Source organism: Argiope bruennichi, chromosome X1, assembly GCF_947563725.1.
Source record: "Argiope bruennichi chromosome X1, qqArgBrue1.1, whole genome shotgun sequence".
Lineage (NCBI taxonomy): Eukaryota > Metazoa > Arthropoda > Arachnida > Araneae > Araneidae > Argiope > Argiope bruennichi.
In genome coordinates this window covers 46,151,084-46,168,424 of record NC_079162.1, presented here as the reverse complement: position 1 = coordinate 46,168,424, position 17,341 = coordinate 46,151,084, and the positions used below count along the sequence as shown (strand labels likewise).

At 31.0% G+C, this 17,341-nt stretch overlaps 1 protein-coding gene across 2 annotated transcripts in view; it reads right to left on the bottom strand.

Annotated features, from left to right (window-relative positions):
* Positions 1–1,455: 1,455 nt before the first annotated feature.
* The window catches only part of LOC129958290 (eIF5-mimic protein 2-like), a 30,982-nt gene continuing 15,096 nt past the window's right edge, over positions 1,456–17,341 (bottom strand). Inside the window, exons 9-13 of one of the 2 annotated variants that reach the window (XM_056070661.1) lie at positions 9,874–9,957; positions 9,678–9,743; positions 8,919–9,138; positions 8,195–8,317; positions 1,456–5,702 (exon numbers count right to left, since the gene is read on the bottom strand). In XM_056070661.1, the coding sequence (XP_055926636.1) occupies positions 5,683–5,702; positions 8,195–8,317; positions 8,919–9,138; positions 9,678–9,743; positions 9,874–9,957 (513 nt within the window). In that variant the 3' untranslated portion in view covers positions 1,456–5,682. The remainder of the gene's footprint in view (positions 5,703–8,194; positions 8,318–8,918; positions 9,139–9,677; positions 9,744–9,873; positions 9,958–17,341) is intronic. The other variant, XM_056070660.1, reaches the window with a different exon arrangement.

Genomic DNA, 17,341 nt, shown 5'->3' with positions numbered 1-17,341 from the left:
AAGAAACACCTGTGTTTTCTTTCTTTTTCTAAAATTTCTAATACCGGTATTAAAACCGGTATCCCGGTATTAAGATTTATAAAATACCGAATACCGGTATTGAACTTTTGGTCGGTATTGCAATCCCTAGTCACAACCCTTTTTACGGGACGGACTTCATTCATGCATTTCATTCACAGATTGTAATTTAGACCTGAATCAGAGTACGATCACCCCTGATCCAGTACCCCCAGTGGCATTACTCTCGACATGGAGGACTCTGACTACGACAAATTTATACGTGCGCCAGCCACCACACTTTTTTTGTTCATAACACTGATGTGTTATATCAGTAACATTATTTTATTTATATTTTTTTGACAATATATGTTAAAATCTCTTCATAAAAAGGGACTTCTTCATTTTTATTTTCATAAATAGTGGAGAAATTAATTGATCTCGGTTACCAGTTTCCATTGTTAAAATACTTTTTGTTGCTGGTTTTCATGAAATTTCATTCTATTAGATTAATTTTTACACCAAAATTCTTTTAAATTTATTTCCTTAATATTTTTTCATTAAATTTCTGCTTTAACTTTCGATATAAATAAACAAACTTATTTCTAAGAAAATTTTAATTGTATTCCCTTTATTTTTGAAGGTAAAAGAAAACCATTGTTAATCCACGTTATAGAGGAAGAAGGCCAATACAAAAATTTGCTTCAAATGTGAAAATTTCAGCATTGTAGCAGCATCCTATTAAGAAAGATGGATCTAACTTTAGTCACATCATCAACTCGAAGTCAAGTTTCTTGTCTCAAATATGCTGCCACAAATTAAGTTGCTTTTTAACTAAGAAAAATAGTTTTTAATGCAATTAACATTCTGCCCTAATTCGAATTTGAACTTAAGTCCAAAAACAAGGCTGAGGGTGATTTTGAAAGAACTCTCACCATCTGCTTTGCCTTCATACCATACAATTTCAGAATGCTTGTGTCCACATAATAATGTGTGCCTGATTCATGTGCATGTTCAATCTAGAGAAATAATTTTATAATTCAGAACATCTAAATCAAATTGAGCAATGTATGTTTCTCAGCAATTCTGGTTTTACCGAATTTTTGCCCGAATAAGAGAAAATTCAGAAATGTTAAAGCTGATCAGATAATAATTAACATTACGATATATTAAAGAAGTTCGGATATCTTGCATTCTTCATGATAACTGCTGACTATTAAGAATTTTTTTTTATTTTCTATGTAGTTTCCAAAACATAAGATCTTTAATTTAAAAAATTAATGCTTTAACTTTCATAAAGATATTTTAAATGTATTAGTAAAGAACTCAAGACATCGTTTTAAATTCATTGCATATATTTCATAACACTGAATTTTTTTGCATTCATAAGTCTTCATTCATATTAATAAAACATAATTTAAAAAGATACAACAAAACAGCATAATAAATTAACACATTAGAAGGAAATTTTTAAATCAATATTTTAGTAAAACTCAATTAAAGATTTCATTACACATTCAGTTATTTTATAAGATTATTTTCGTATTTGAATTCTTACAAATAACGTTTGAAATAGCCAATAATCATACTTAGAAAACAAGAAAAGGCATCCTGCATATTGGCTTAAAAAGTCAAGTAATAAATATCCTCTGTGGGAAAAAAAAAATCAAAATTTACTATAGTACAATAATCTATTGTTTTCACAACAAATGTTTAAACGAGGTTTTATATAAAAACGAGGTATAATAAAGGGCAGACACAATTTCAAAAGAATACATTTTTAATCCGAAAACAATCAAAAGGATCAATTTTAATGAATTTTTCAAAACATCACATACTTTAATTGTACATTTCTATTCAAAATGAGATTCATGAAAAATAATACATCACAATTAAGTTTTAATAAACTAAAACTATGTACAAATTAAAACCCACCGCACATTTGAAAGCTGCATTAAAAATAAGTAATTTTACATTTAAAAAATATTAAAAGGTTATGAAATAGTTCAAATTATTATAAACAGAATAACACAATGCAAAACAAATTAGCGAACCAACATTTAAATCAGATCAGCAAAACTAGTAACTTTCAACTAAAATTTGTGACAACCAAAATTGGTGAATAAGAAATTTTAAAAAGTTACTTAGGAGCCATTTATTACAATAAAAACGAAAGGAAAAAATCACTGGGATAAGATATTTAGAGCACTCGCAATTCTAAAGTATAATTGCAAAGCGCATTAGTGAATGGTCCCAAAGCTCGGATTTACTAAACGCCAGAGAAGATTCCCAAAACTTCTTTTTAATCTTCTTGGTGGTATTAATTAAGACTAAAAATTTCAAATTTTAAAAAAAGGGGGAAATTTCCAATATTTAAAAAATTAAATGGAAAATTCTACAATACTGCATGCACTATTGCCCATATAGGAGCTAATAAGGCGAAAAAAATCAGTCCAAAACTTATTACGAATTAAGGCAACAATTAGAACAATGCTGCTTCAATTCACAGCAAATAAGATTTCATAGATTTAACTAATAGACTCTTGCTATACAAGTAGTAAATATTTCCGAATTACATAAAACAATCCACTAATTAAATATGAAATGAAACAAACTACCATATAGTTCTCCATTTACTCAAAGACATGAAAATTTATAGGAAATTCTGCACCTGAGAATTAGACGAATTCAGTTTCCATTCTGTCCTGAAAAGATGCACCTTTCAGAAGAACAAGAAAAAAGAAAGTTATCTTTGGCTATTAGGTTTATGCTTCTTATCCTAGTAAATTATAAAAGGAGAATTTTTAAGAAACATGTCTTGCAGTTTGATATAAAATACATAAATGTATTAACTGAAAATTGTCAATTTTGGACTTAATTCATTTAATTCCAAGGTACAGAATTGTCAAAAACTATTTTCGACAAACATTTGATGACATTCAAATTTCTTAGTGAAACAAACGTAGTAATATTAACTATGATTCACAGCATTCTTTAAACATAAAAAAAAAAAAAACTACATTCGTTTTGTACAATATTGAAACCATTTAATACTTACAAAATATGATTGGCAGTATTCAATCATATTTCATTCACTTACAAATTGAGCAGTAAACAAATTCGTACTTTAATGCATATACATAAGTTTACAATACTCCACAGACCTTAATAAATCGATAGAATGTTGCTTAAAATATTGCTATAAAACTATGTCACAAAATTCAGATTCAATCATACATAAAATATAATTCTCCAGTTCCATGCAACATAATTTAAACAAGAATATTCCTTTCAAAAAAACCTTTTGACTAGCAATAATCATGCGAAATTATTTAAAGCACCACCAACATATCGTAAGTGTCTCAACAGTATAATGAATTCATACGTTTTTAGTTTTGAAGAAAGGAATTCAAGTCAAAATTACTACGAAAAAAGAATTGTGTTATTTTCACATGACTTATTTAACACACAGTTGGCAAATGAAATTGAGAATTCAAAAAGATAGTTCACGTTGCGAAATTTAATAAAGAATAAACAATATAACAAAGATAAAATTATCACATGATATGAATAATACACTCAAAAGTAAAGTGTCAAAAGAAGTATTTAAGAGCAAACAACCATACAAAAAGTTCATTTTAGTAAAAGCACATTATAAACAAGAATTTGAGAAACATTTAATGTACCACATTTTCAAATATAGATGTTCTCAAACTTTCGTTTGGCTATTTTAAAATATAGACAGACATTTTATAGAATTTTACAATGGTTGATATAATTGTACATCGAAGCTAAAAATTAAACTTTTGATAAACTAAGACAAGTTTAATCCTTATACAAAGAAGTGAAGTGAAAATTAAAATATGAAGAATTAACCAAATGAAAAAAATACACCAACACTACACTAACACTTATTCAGACAAACACACAACAAAATTCCATTAAAAAATTGTTTAAGCCGTCTGAAAAACACAGCAGAGATCTTTTTAAGATCTTATTACGGCTAATATGCCGAAATGAGTAAGTGTAAAACCAAAGAGCATACAGAAAGAATCTTCGCAGAAACTGGTTTTGAATAATTTTGTTATTAGCATTGTTTCCATGATTTTCAAGCACAAACAAAAAAATTCCAATCGTTTGTTATAATTATGAGAAAAAAAATTCTCATAAAAAGAAATCTCATCCAAATTGACATTCTAAAAGAAAAAATGCTATTGTATTTATATATTTCAAGAATTCATTTTTACTTTTATTAAAATACAAAAATTTAGATCAAACTTTTGTTGAAAAAATTAATTGAAATGATTATATTTACAATGTCCCATTACAAATATGTTTTTTTTTTAAAAATTGTTCCAAAACATGTATATTTATTTTTGTCAGTGATATTATTACCAGATATTCACACACACACACACACACACACAAAATATTACTACACTGGATTGCAGTTGTGAACTTCTACAAAATTCTTAATGTAAGATGATATTGAGTATTATACAATAAACTATACATGATATCTGTATTAAAATTTCAGTTTTCATTATCATAAAATAGATTAAAAAGAAATTGGATATTTACTTTAGAATATTAAGAAGACAACATAGCTAAAAATTAAAACTATTCTTGTGCAGAATGAATGTCATTTCAGACTTAAATAATAACTCGCTCAAATGACACTTCAGAATAATAATGATGATAATTAACAAAAAGTACTTTTCTTCCTTTCTTGTCATTAAATAAAAAACCTCTTGAATGAGCTAGAAGTGAACTTGGAATTGTCGCTATTCATCGTTAAACAGGGGGGAGGGGAAATTGTTGTAGTAAAACTTGAAAATGAATCAATATTACATCACTATTTTCATCAATACATTCTTGTAGAAGCTTTAAATAATTTATGTATGTGTATATATAGAAATATATGTATTAAAAAAATCTTTCATCGCGAGTGTGAATGTATGTATAATACTCATTTCAATGAAAATGTCATGAGTGTCAGCTGTATAATAAATATTTTCAAATTGGAAAGACAATAGGCATTTTTTTTATTCTAAACACTTGCTTTTTTTTATAATAAAAATCTACTTGTAAATAATTTTTTATTTAACAAAGATATATCACAAAGTCTTTCATGACTTCATAAAAGAGCATTTGACTCTTAGTAGAATAAAGAATTTTCTTAAATAATGTCTAAAATTAACAAAATAGGGCAAAAAAGCCATTTTAATTTAATACCTATAAACAGCCATATGCTGGCAATACCACATTGAAAAACAGTTTTCCTTAGCAAACCATACATTTTAAATATGTAAGGGCAGAACTTATAACAGGGAACATTACCCTTATGTTAAATAGTACAGTGCATGTCATTCAAATAATCTTCTGTTTTAATATAAATTTTGTAAAATGGTGGAATAAATGTTCCTCACAGAAATTTTTAATTGAAATGCTGTTGCAAAGAACATCATATGTATGTCAGAGCTATTCATAGAAAAATAAATTCTCTTTGTGAGATGTACTTCTTGTTTAAAAGGGTGAAAAGAGATGTCCCCACAGGATGATTTCTTCAAAACAAAAGATAACAAAACTGTTGGCTTCCAAGTCATTAGAAACTCAGTCACAAAGAGGTTCAAGAACAAACAGCAACAGTCCTTTGGAATTGACATGCATATAATGAGGCCAATATTAATCTTCGCCCTCTGATTCTGCAAGAAAATTAAAACATACAGAAAATGAATTCACTTCATAAATTACTGGGACATTTTTTATATCAATTTTTTCCCTCCTAAGCTCAGTGGTGGCTCGTCAGAGTAGCGCTGCAAAAATATTTTATCAAGAAATTGTATTTTTTTTTATGCTACTTTTCCCATAGTAACCTAAATTTGTTATATTTCAAAAACAGATATGAATTATTTTATTAACAAGCACCATATATATCTGCTACAATCCTTAAATATTTTTAAGAATTACAATGCTTTTATTTTTCAAGAAGATGGCATAAATCTTTCGTACCTCAACTGTTCATGTCTCTTATCCAATAAAAAAGTAAATACATAAACAAAACAATTAATTTTTACTTTATAACTAACCCTGTTTAGAAACAATTTGGCTGTGAAATTTTTGTTTGTGCAAGGCTTTCTTGTTTGATGTTTTTTGAATAATGTTTAAAATTGGAATAGAGCTACCAGATATTTTTATACTCAATCTTTCACCTGATGAAAGGTGCGACATTACAATTTTTTGAAGATTTGCTACATTCAACGTTTTTACATTCTCGTATAAGAAATATAGAGATCGAGTTTTTTGACGATTACAATACAAACTTGAGATTTTAAAGAACCTCCACGTTTCAGCCTTCTCTGCGTTCGAAAAACACATTCTTTGCATTATAACCGTCCGTCCAGCTGTCTGTCTGAACACTATAACTCAAAAATGCTTGAGCCAGATGGTTGAAATTTGATACAGGGAATTACAACTGTACATAAAGATTACTATCAAATTTTAAAAGAAATCTATTCAAAGAAAGTCTGTCTATCTGGCTGTTAGAGCATATTCTGTACCTGCAAAACTCAAAGCGCTAGGTAAATAAAATTTAGTACTCATGTTTAACCATAAATACTAATATATTACTAAACCATAGATACTTATCATATTTCGAATCAAATGTGTCAAACAGTTGACCGTCTGTATTTTCCCATGCTTGTAAACGCCATAACTCATAAAAGCAATCACTTACACCAATGAAATTCATTATGTTATCTTCTGAATACAACTGTAGTTTTGTGCCAAATTTTGGTGTCAATCGACCGGGAAGAAGGTGCAGAAAATACGTAATATCGCCACAAATTTAACAAAAATGCTAGATTCACACCAAGGACCTCTATTTCATTACTACCATTCACCAAAGCCATACGAGGAAATTGCAGCTTTTCCAAGGTCCCAAAATTTATCCAAAGAAAGGGGAACAAGACCTTTATTGGAATATGCGAGAAAGTCTGCGAGAAAATCCACTTCTGCTGATTTACATATAATAATTAATAACAAGTGACGCCACTTTAAAAAAATATTTATCTGAATAACATTTCAGAAGGAATAGCTTTTTCTCGAAGAGCGACCTCTAATACAAGAAAATGAATATTCAATAAATCAAATATGTTTATGTCGAAACAACAATAAGCGAGACCGAAATTTATAAATAAATAAATGAGAGAAAATTGGAAGAAAACTCGATAGAACGAAAGAAAACTTTGGATGGGAGTGAGAAAGAAAAAAAAGCATTAGATGCTCGTGTTTCAAAGGCAACTCTGGTAGAATTGCAACTCCTATACCTCTACATTCAAATGGTAGAAAAGTTCGGTTTTAGTCATCAAATCAATTTAGCTCAGTCAGTCATCTGCGTGTGCCTGTGGCTCTTCATGGGCTGCGGGACGATTTACGTTTCTTTTGGTTGTTGTTTATTTTCTGTTTACCCTTCACGTTTTTAATGAGGTTCTTTTTTTGTTGTTGATTACCCGTCATACATGATGATAAAATAAACACAGAACTCTCATATTGGAAGTAACTTAGATACAAGACGAAAATATGACATTAAAAAATAATTTCAGGTGGTTCTGCAGCCCTTATGGATAAGCCACCACTGCCTGCACTACAAAAAAAAATTGTTTCAGATACTTTATGCTTTATGAAATAAATTAACGCAGCAGTAAAAAAACAAAACAATGCCTAAACTTAGCCGGGAGGGGGGAGATCCCCCCTTTCACTTTTATTCATGGAATACTAGAGGGAAATACTTGTAAAATAGATATATGAAGTACTAATATATACAATGAAAAGCACGCTTATTATTAAAATTAGTTTTTGGGATATATATTATAGTTCACTAATAGATAGAAAAATAATCAAATGGCGTAACACAATCTATGCAATACAAATACAAATTTAAATTTATAAATTACAAATCGTATATCATCATAATCTTATATAATCATATATCATCTCTTCATAAATCACAAATCATGATATATACACTTCCAAGAAACAATAAACGACAAAATTCAAATTAGTTTCAAACTTTCCCTCGACAGAAATAAAATGAAGGTGTAAACCTGCTCTTCATACAAAGTTTCTAGCACTCGATCACTAACATTCAATATACTTGATTAGTTAAAAACTTGTATATTATCATAGAATATAGTACCTTCTTCTGCATTTTGCAGCCACTCAATAAATTTTCGAGTTTGGTCCAGAAATATACTCTTTCCTTTGGGAGAATGAGATTCTTTATACCATTTCAGTATAACATCTTCACTCAAGACTTCCGCTATAAACAAAAAAAAATTAAATAAAATAAAATTCATACTTGTCCACCAATTTCAACTGCAAATAAAATAGCAAGATAATCTTATGGGATTAAAACATCAGAATCTGCAATTTTTTGTCTAATGCATGAAACTGAAAATTACTTAACTCCTTCAGCAAGTATTTTTCCAACTGAAATATTAACAATTTTTTAGAAGAATATTAATTAAAAACTAAACAAAATACTAACTATAATTAAGTGACCATCATTATGTTTGAATTGGTATATGATTTAATCTTTAGCTGAAAAGTGATGGGCAAAAATTAATCCGATACTTCTTACCATACAAAGTTGTATTTACACTAAAACTTAATTGGCTCCTAAAGTGCCTGTCATTCTGCTTAGGAGATAATGAAGGCAAATATGATAACTCAGAACAAATAGCAATTCAGGTGAATCTCTAAATAACTCAGAAAAAGATATCATTTAAATTAAAGTCCAAAAAAAGAGAAAAGCTTTGAAAAAGATTACTTTCAAGCTTTCAAATCAAAACAATTGCCAAATAAGAAACACAGAACACTTAATTAATTTGCTTATTTTTTATTAAAATAGCATGGCTTACTTTTGTAAAATAAGACAACGATTTTTTCAAAAACTTTCATAAAATTCATGTTGTCATAGCAATATTCTTGCACTCTGACAAGAAGGGCAAGCTCGGATTTTGCATTTCGAGTGAAAGCTGATAAAAGAGATGTATATTGACGAAGATGTTTCACTGCTTGTTCAGGTACCAATTCTTCCTTTTTATTCCATTCCATCATAGTCATTAAAGAAGTCCATAACTGAAAGAAAAGTAAAAATTCCGAATATGAAAAGAAAACAAAGAATAAAAAGAGAAAATTCAATTTATGTAAAATAAATAACCCACTAGTATTTCATTAAAATATTTGAAAATATAAGTTAATTTCATGTATTAAAAATTCTATTTCTTTCAAAGCAAAAAAGGACTAAAGACTGAAGATATTTATTCTCTTGTCTTTTAACTTTAAAAACTTGGAAGTATAACTTGGTTTTAAATGTTGCATATTATAAAAGAAGTTCTCACAATAATAATTCATATTAGAAAAATTTCTTTTAAAACTGCTGGAAAAACATTCATGTGGCATATCAAGCATAATTACAGTCAAATGCTGTTATTTTTAAAAATAAAAATTAAACTGAAATCACAGTTACATAAGCTACAAAAATAGCACTTAACTATTAAAAAAAATCCGAACAATTTTGAAATTCAGATCTAGAACTATAACAAAGTGCTGCTTTGTTCAAACAGAAAAAAATTTACTCACTGTTTTGTTATCACATTAAAATGAAAAATACATACCAGGACAGCAACTTCTTGCTCTGGCAAAGAATATTTTTTCATTTGTTCTTTCACGACTGGAATAATCTATTTAAAAAATATCCAGTATTAATCCTTGAAAATTCTACTGAATATAAAAAGTACAAATCGATATTTTACAACAATAATATCAAAATAATGGCATATGAAACTTTTGAACATAAAGATAAATACATACCTCTTTAACTTGTGCACCATCTTTTAACATTTGCCCAACTTGCTGTTGAAGCTCCTTTTTAACACTCTGGTTCTCTTGAGCTTTCTGAAAAATACAAAATAAGAACATTCATAAAATTCAGACTCTAGACAAAAAACTGAAAAAACATGAAAAAAAGGGTTAAAAATGGGATGTTTCATTGAATTATCAAGAAATCTTAAGCCATACCATTAATTGGTAAAAAAATATATATATATTTAATTTATGAAGCATAAGACTTGCATGAAACGCTGATCAGAAGAATTAGAAAGTGTGTGCTAAAATGATAAAAACAACATAGGATGCTACCAAGAGTCATTATTACAAGTAAAAATAACATCTAGTGGCAATACATTTCAAGCAAAAGAAAGTCGATCCATGTTCGATAAGCCTGTTCTTCAAAAATATAATCTAATTCAAGGAAATATAAATACCTGAGAGCTCATACGATTGGATTTATGAGTTCAAATGGTGACTGTTAGATAAGATTTTTGTAAGTCGCGACATAAGTAGTTATTTCAAAAACATCTCAGGATTTCATTTGCACAAAGTAAAGCAGAAGTAAGGACTTGACTAATCTAACAGGAGTGATACGCATAATAAAGTAATGATGTCATGGAATTCCAATTAAAAACTGTCAACCAATGTAAATAAAAATAATAGCAAATTGCATTGTGCACATCATTTAAATGGAAAAATGACTTGCATAAAAACTTCTACGCATAAAGAATATCTACTACAAACTGATTTAGAACTATGAAACAATACCCTTTTAAGTGGTAGTACTGTTTTTTTTTTCCCGTTTTTTCCGGATTTCAAAGCGGATAACTCATATTTTATATGTATATTAAACATCCGAGGATGAAACATTTTAAGATTTCAAAGGTATGTGTGAGGGCGCTGCGGATGTTTAGAACCAGAAAACGAACTGAAGGGAAGAGGGTGGAGAAGAAGGACGGCGGGAGAGACGCGGCCGAGAGAGGAGAGAGATGGATGTTGGAAAGTTCTATGATGTTAACGTACAAAATTTTGTAATAGTGTTCTTGTGTGTTATGTTTCGTCCTATGTCAATTAAATGTTGTCAAAAAATTTAAATATGGTGTCATGCCAATTATTTTCGTTTACATTTATTTACTAAAAGGGCAGTCTTTGCCTTATTAATTTTTCTGATGAGAAATCAGAATTAAAAAAGCTCGGCAGCGCCGACATCTTGGTGGCAGCGAACGGGATCTGGATTAATGGAGGTGTCTATTATCTTTTCTTTTAATCCAGAAGGAAATCGAGGTAACCCAACGAATCCAGGTATGTGATGAGGGAAGTTACGGCAGTAGCTAAAGGAACTCAGGTAAGCTAAATGTTTACTGATTTGGTGCGCATGTAAAGATATAGTTTTGTTCCGTCAGGAATATAATTTGTTGTATCACGCCAGTGATTTTGTTCCGTCAGGAATATAATTTGCTGTATCACGTCAGTGATTTTGTTCCGTCAGGAATATAATTTGTTGTATCACACCAGTGATATCCAGATTTCTAAATTCTGCATGTTGTGTCACCTTCTAACATGTTGGTAATATATCTTTACAGCACAAATAAGTATTAATTTATTATAGTTTATACTTTGTTCCGCCAGGAACTTGCCATTTTATTTGTTACGTCAGTGATAATACCGCGTCAGTGGTTACGATGATTAAATATATTTTACGTCAGTAAAATAAAGAGAGTAAAAAAGGAAAGTTGATTATTGTACCTTTGTGAGAAATAAAACTAAAACATGCTGTGTTAAAAATTTATTTCTATCAAGAAATGAGCTGAACAACTGTTGATACTATCGTTTCGTTTTGAAAGGGTGAACGCTGTCATAAATAATTGTATAGCATTTTATTATAATTTTTTTTTATTTTTATAAGAATAAAACTTGTGTTCTTTTGATATATTTTTTTTAAATATATAATAAAGTAATTGTTCCATAAACATTGCAAGGAATTAATTCTTTGAAAATACAATAATAAGCTCTACGAGTTTTTGTTTCACTTGTTTTGATATTTATGTTCTTTTTTCAGATATTCTGGACATTAAAGAATTTATTTTGATTGTTGTCTTAAATAAGTGATATGTTTAATTGAATTTTATGCTTGATTATTCTGTATTCTAGTAAATAAGTGATATGTTTAATTGAATTTTGTGCTTGATAATTCTGTATTTTAGTTGAAAAATAATTACTAGTAACACTTTCGTTTCGATTCCGAACGAAAGATATTTTAAAAATAATACTTTTCTGATTGATATACGTATTTCCGGTGTTCCGGATAAATCATTCTTGTTTTATGAATCCTGTTGACGGCAGTTAAAAAAAAAAAAAAAGAAAACAAGAAATAAGTAAAAGGAAAGAGTAGATTTATGGGGGGTTTTTTTTATCATCTAATTTATGCCATTTGTGTTTTTTTATTAAAAGGATATTTCTTAGAATTAATACTATTTGCTGTTATTCGGGAAAGCATTCTAATACTCTCTTCATTTTATGATTGTTTATGTACTAAATTCTTTCAGTTATTGTTTCGTAACATTTGACTACAGCTCAAATAAATAATTCTGGTTAAATATTTTAATATGAATGATCTTTATTTATGGAAGATTTATTACTTTTGCATTTTCTTTTTTTTATTGATATAAGTATAAAGGGAGTGTTGTATTAGAGATTATATTTTATTGTTGTGAAATAGAACAACAACAAAAGTTGTTAAAAGTTAATTTGTGTTACATTATAAAAAGTTTGTCGCAAGTGCATAAACCATTTTATGTTTAATATTTTAAGAAATGTTTTCAAATAAAACAGAAATTGTTTGAAACATGTACTTGCATTTTAGATTGTTAAAATAAGTTTTATGAATTTAAAAATTATCAAGATAATATTGTTAGCAATTATTATTATTTTACTTTATTTTCATTTGAGTTTTTTTTTTTTTTCTCAATATTGTAAAGAGTATCTCCGCAGTAACAGAATTCTTGGTGCGCGTTTTTAAAACAACAAAAAAGTATTTGTATAATTTGAAAGAAACAGGGTAAATTTCTATTTTCGGGTCAGAATTATTATTTAATAATGGCGTTTTTGGCAAAGGGTATCAAGTGTGATCTTATAGTGTTGGCAACTGAAATGGGGGAGGAACCGAAATCTGATATGACAGTATATGGGCTAAAAACATTAATCACTGGCAGTCAGGTATATGAAGAAGAATTTGTGAAAACTTTACTAGAAACAATAATCTCTACAAGAAAGGAACAAAAGTTGAAATTGCAGATGGAAGCAACAAAGAAAGATAACGAGTTGAAATTGCAGATGGAGATGGAAGCAAGGAAGCGAGAGATGGAAGCAAGGGAGCGAGAGATGGAATTTGAATTCGAAAAGAAAAAATAGAAGCAGGAATGGCTGCATCTAATGCTAGTTCAGCTAGTGGTGGACAATTTCATATCAATCCGCAGATTGAAATTTCCAAGTCCATGCCGAAATTCGACGAAAAAGAATGTGACATTGTCTTATATATGTCATTGTTTGAGAGACAAGTCAAGAGGTTGAAAATTGATGAGGAAAACTGGGTGTCATGTTTAATACCTCTCATGCCTGCAGAGATAGTGGAACTGATCGCAAGAATTCCAGAAGAAGAATTTTTTAATTTTGAATATGTGAAGGAAATCTTGATGAAGAAGTTTAAATTGAATGCTGAAGGTTTTCGGCAGAAATTTGTTCAGCACCAAAGAAATCCAGAGAAGAGTTGGAAAGATTTCATTTATGAAGTTACAAATTACTTTCAAGGCTGGATAAGTGCTTTGAATGTCACAGATTTGGAGGGACTGAAAGATTTGATCATTACGGATCAAGTAAAGAAGAGAGTTCCACAAGAGATTCGTGACCATTTTGTTGACGTATGGGGGACATTAGTCAAACCCCAAGATTTAGCAGACAAGCTAGACGAGTACGAGTGTATTCGAAAAACTTATCGGAGACCGTCGAATCCAAATCCCAAAGCACATCAACAAGTAAATGTTAGAAATAACGCCTTTAGCCGTGATAACAGAGACTATAATAATAGTCCTAAACAGATGAAGCAAGATAAAGGTTTCACACGGAATAGATACGAACCGAAAAACCGTCCAAAGTTTACCTGCTATTTCTGTGGAGCGGATGGTCACGTAAAGAAGTTCTGTCCCAAACTTTTAAAGACGAACTCAGATCAAGATAGTAGAAGAAAGGCAAATGTTCACAGAACTGTCGTGGACCCAGAACCGATAACTAAGGAAACGGCAGTAGTGGCTAAAGTGATGTCTCACAGACGACCTTCTCTTGATAAAGGTCTTTGTAATCTAGAAAAGATACGTATAAGTGTGAATGGAAAGCCTGCAACAGCTTTAATTGATTCTGGCACTGAAATAACTGTAGTCAGAAGAGATATATTGACTGATTTTCCTGTTGAAGATAAGGCTTCAATTTATATAAAAGGCATTTTGGGTCCAGCAGAGAAATGTTCTCTTGTCAATATTCCAATGGGTGTCATCGTTGGCGAAGACGGGAACATGATTCACCAAGAAGTGCTGTGTGCAGTTGCTCCTACTCTGGTGGATGATGTACTTTTGCCCCCAGAAATAAGGGACAAGCTGCAGGGTGTTCAAGAAAATTATTTCGTTGATATTTCCGAAAAGGACACAGAACCGAAGACAATTAAAGATAGAGAAATCGTCGATGAAACAAGTGATGATAACCCAGTCTTGGGAAGTGAAGAAATAAGGGCATTATCTGTGGAAAATTCAGAAAAGAATGCTAAAGAACAATCAAGGTCGGACGAATTTCTTAAAGATCAAGTGGATTGTCCAGATTTGGAATATGCTAGAAAATGTGCAAATGAAAAGTCCGGAGGATATTATTTCCATAATAAATTTTTGTTTCACAAAGAAAAAGTTTTAGGAGAGTCCGTTGCTCAGCTAGTTTTGCCTAAGAAGCGTAGACTTGAAGTTCTAAATTTAGCTCACTGTTCGGTATTTGGAGGTCACATGGGCGCAAGAAAAACTGCTGAAAGAATAAGGTATTCTTTTTACTGGCATGGAATATCCAAAGATGTCAGAGCTTTTTGTCAACAGTGCAAAGAGTGTCAGTTGACAAGGCGAATAAATCAAAAGGACAGAGTACCAATTACTCCTGTGGCAAGACCAGAATTGCCGTTCCAAGTTGTAAACATCGATATCATTGGACCTACAGATCCGCCAAGTGCAAAAGGTCACAGATATATATTATGTCAAGTTGACCAACACACGAGATGGGCTGAGGCAGTACCACTGACCAGTCTAACTGCCAAAGCTACATGTGAAGCACTGTTAACCATCTTCATGCGGACAGGTGTGCCTAATATAATAGCATCAGACAATGGGACTAATTTCAATGCTAGTTTGACACAAGAGTTTGAAAAAAGAATGGGATCCAGCCCAAGATTTTCAACGCCATTGCATCCAGAGTCGAATGGGCTGGTAGAAAGATTTAATCAGACGTTAAAGCACATGCTACATCATGTCATTTTGGAAGAGCCACGTACATGGCATACCAAAATACCATTCATTTTGTGGGCCTATCGAGAAGTCCCCAACAGCACGACCGGCGTAGCACCTTTTCAGTTGTTATATGGACGAAAACCAGAAGGACCCTTATCTATTCTGAGGAACACTTGGGTGGCAGGTGAAGAGGGTTTGCAGTTGGATACTACTCCAGTACCTCTTTACATGGAAAAGCTTAAGAAGCAGCTAGAAGACGCAGCTGAGAAAGCAAAATTGATTTCAACAGTACAGCAAGAAAGAATGGCTCGTTATTACAATTTGAGATCTACGAAGAAAGTCTTTAATCCAGGAGACAAGGTAATTGTTCTATTACCTGATTCTAGAAACAAGCTTTTAGCTAGATGGCAAGGTCCATGTACCATCGAATCACGAAAGAATGAACATTCATTTTTAGTGAAGATGCCTGATGGTAGTCTGAGGCATGTGCATCAAAATAAAATGAGAGAATTTATTGCTAGCTCCGGAAGTGTGAACGTCATATTTGAAGGAGAAGAAGAATTTGGTGACATCGAAAATACTCCATTGAAAGAAGACTCCTTTTGGCAGGAAGTAAAATCCGTAGCCTCACCTGACTTATCTACTACGCAGCAAACAGAATTGGAGACATTATTAAAAGAATTTGAACCCTTATTCAAAAGACCAGTGCAACCAGTTGCAATCGGGGAGCACGTGATTGAACTTTTGCCCAATATTAATAGACGGAAACCGCATTCCTACAGTGTTCCAATGTCTTATAGAGCAGAGGTGGACAGACAAGTGAAAGAACTGTTGGACTTACACTTGATTGAACCTTCGAATGCAGACATTACATATCCTATAGTATGCGTGGCAAAGAAGGACGCATCCATTCGAATGTGTATTGACTATAGAGCCCTTAATGCTGTAACAAAAGTTCCTAATTACCCCATGAAAGATACACAAGAATTAGTTTTTACTGCGGGGATGGCTCAATGGTTATCTTGTCTAGATTTGCTAAAGGGATATTACCAAATTAAAATGAATGATGAGAACAAAATTTTAACAGCTTTTTCCACTCATAACGGAGTATATCAGTGGAAGGTTATGCCTTTTGGTCTATCGGGAGCATCGGGTACATTCCAAAAAATAATGAATTGTGTTCTTCGAAACCATTCTAGTTATGCTCAAGCTTACATTGACGATGTAATAGTGTATTCCAAAACATGGAGCGAACATTTAATTCATCTGAGAAAGGTATTGCAGGAATTAGAAAAGACAGGGTTTTCTGTAAAATTTAAAAAATGCACTTTCGCGGCCCGAGAACTACAATTTTTAGGCCATAAGATAGGAGGAGATAAGCATGCACCAGACGAGGAAAAAATTGCGGCAATAAAGCGACTAGAAAGGCCAAAGACGAAAAAGGAAGTAAGATCTGTGTTAGGACTAATGGGTTTTTATCGATCATATATTCCTAATTATGCGGAAATTGCAACCCCTCTAACTGAACTAACCAAAGGGAAAAAATCAGGAAATGTAAATTGGGGAAAACGCGAAGAAGAATCGTTTTTAGATTGAAGAAAGCTTTATGTGAGGCGACAGCGTTAAATGCCCCTGATTTTGGTAAACCTTTCGAAATTCACTCAGACGCTTCTGACTATGCAGTTGGTTGTTGTCTAACCCAAAAAGATGGAAAGGGAAATTATAAACCCATCGCATTTGTAAGCCAAAAATTTAACAAAACTCAAAAAAATTGGTCAACTATTGAAAAGGAAGCTTATGCTATTTTGTTTGGATTTAAAAAATTTGATAAATGGTTGCATGGAACTACGGTAGAAATCGTAACTGATCATAATCCATTAAAATACTTAATTGAAAAAACTCCAAAAAGCCCTAAATTA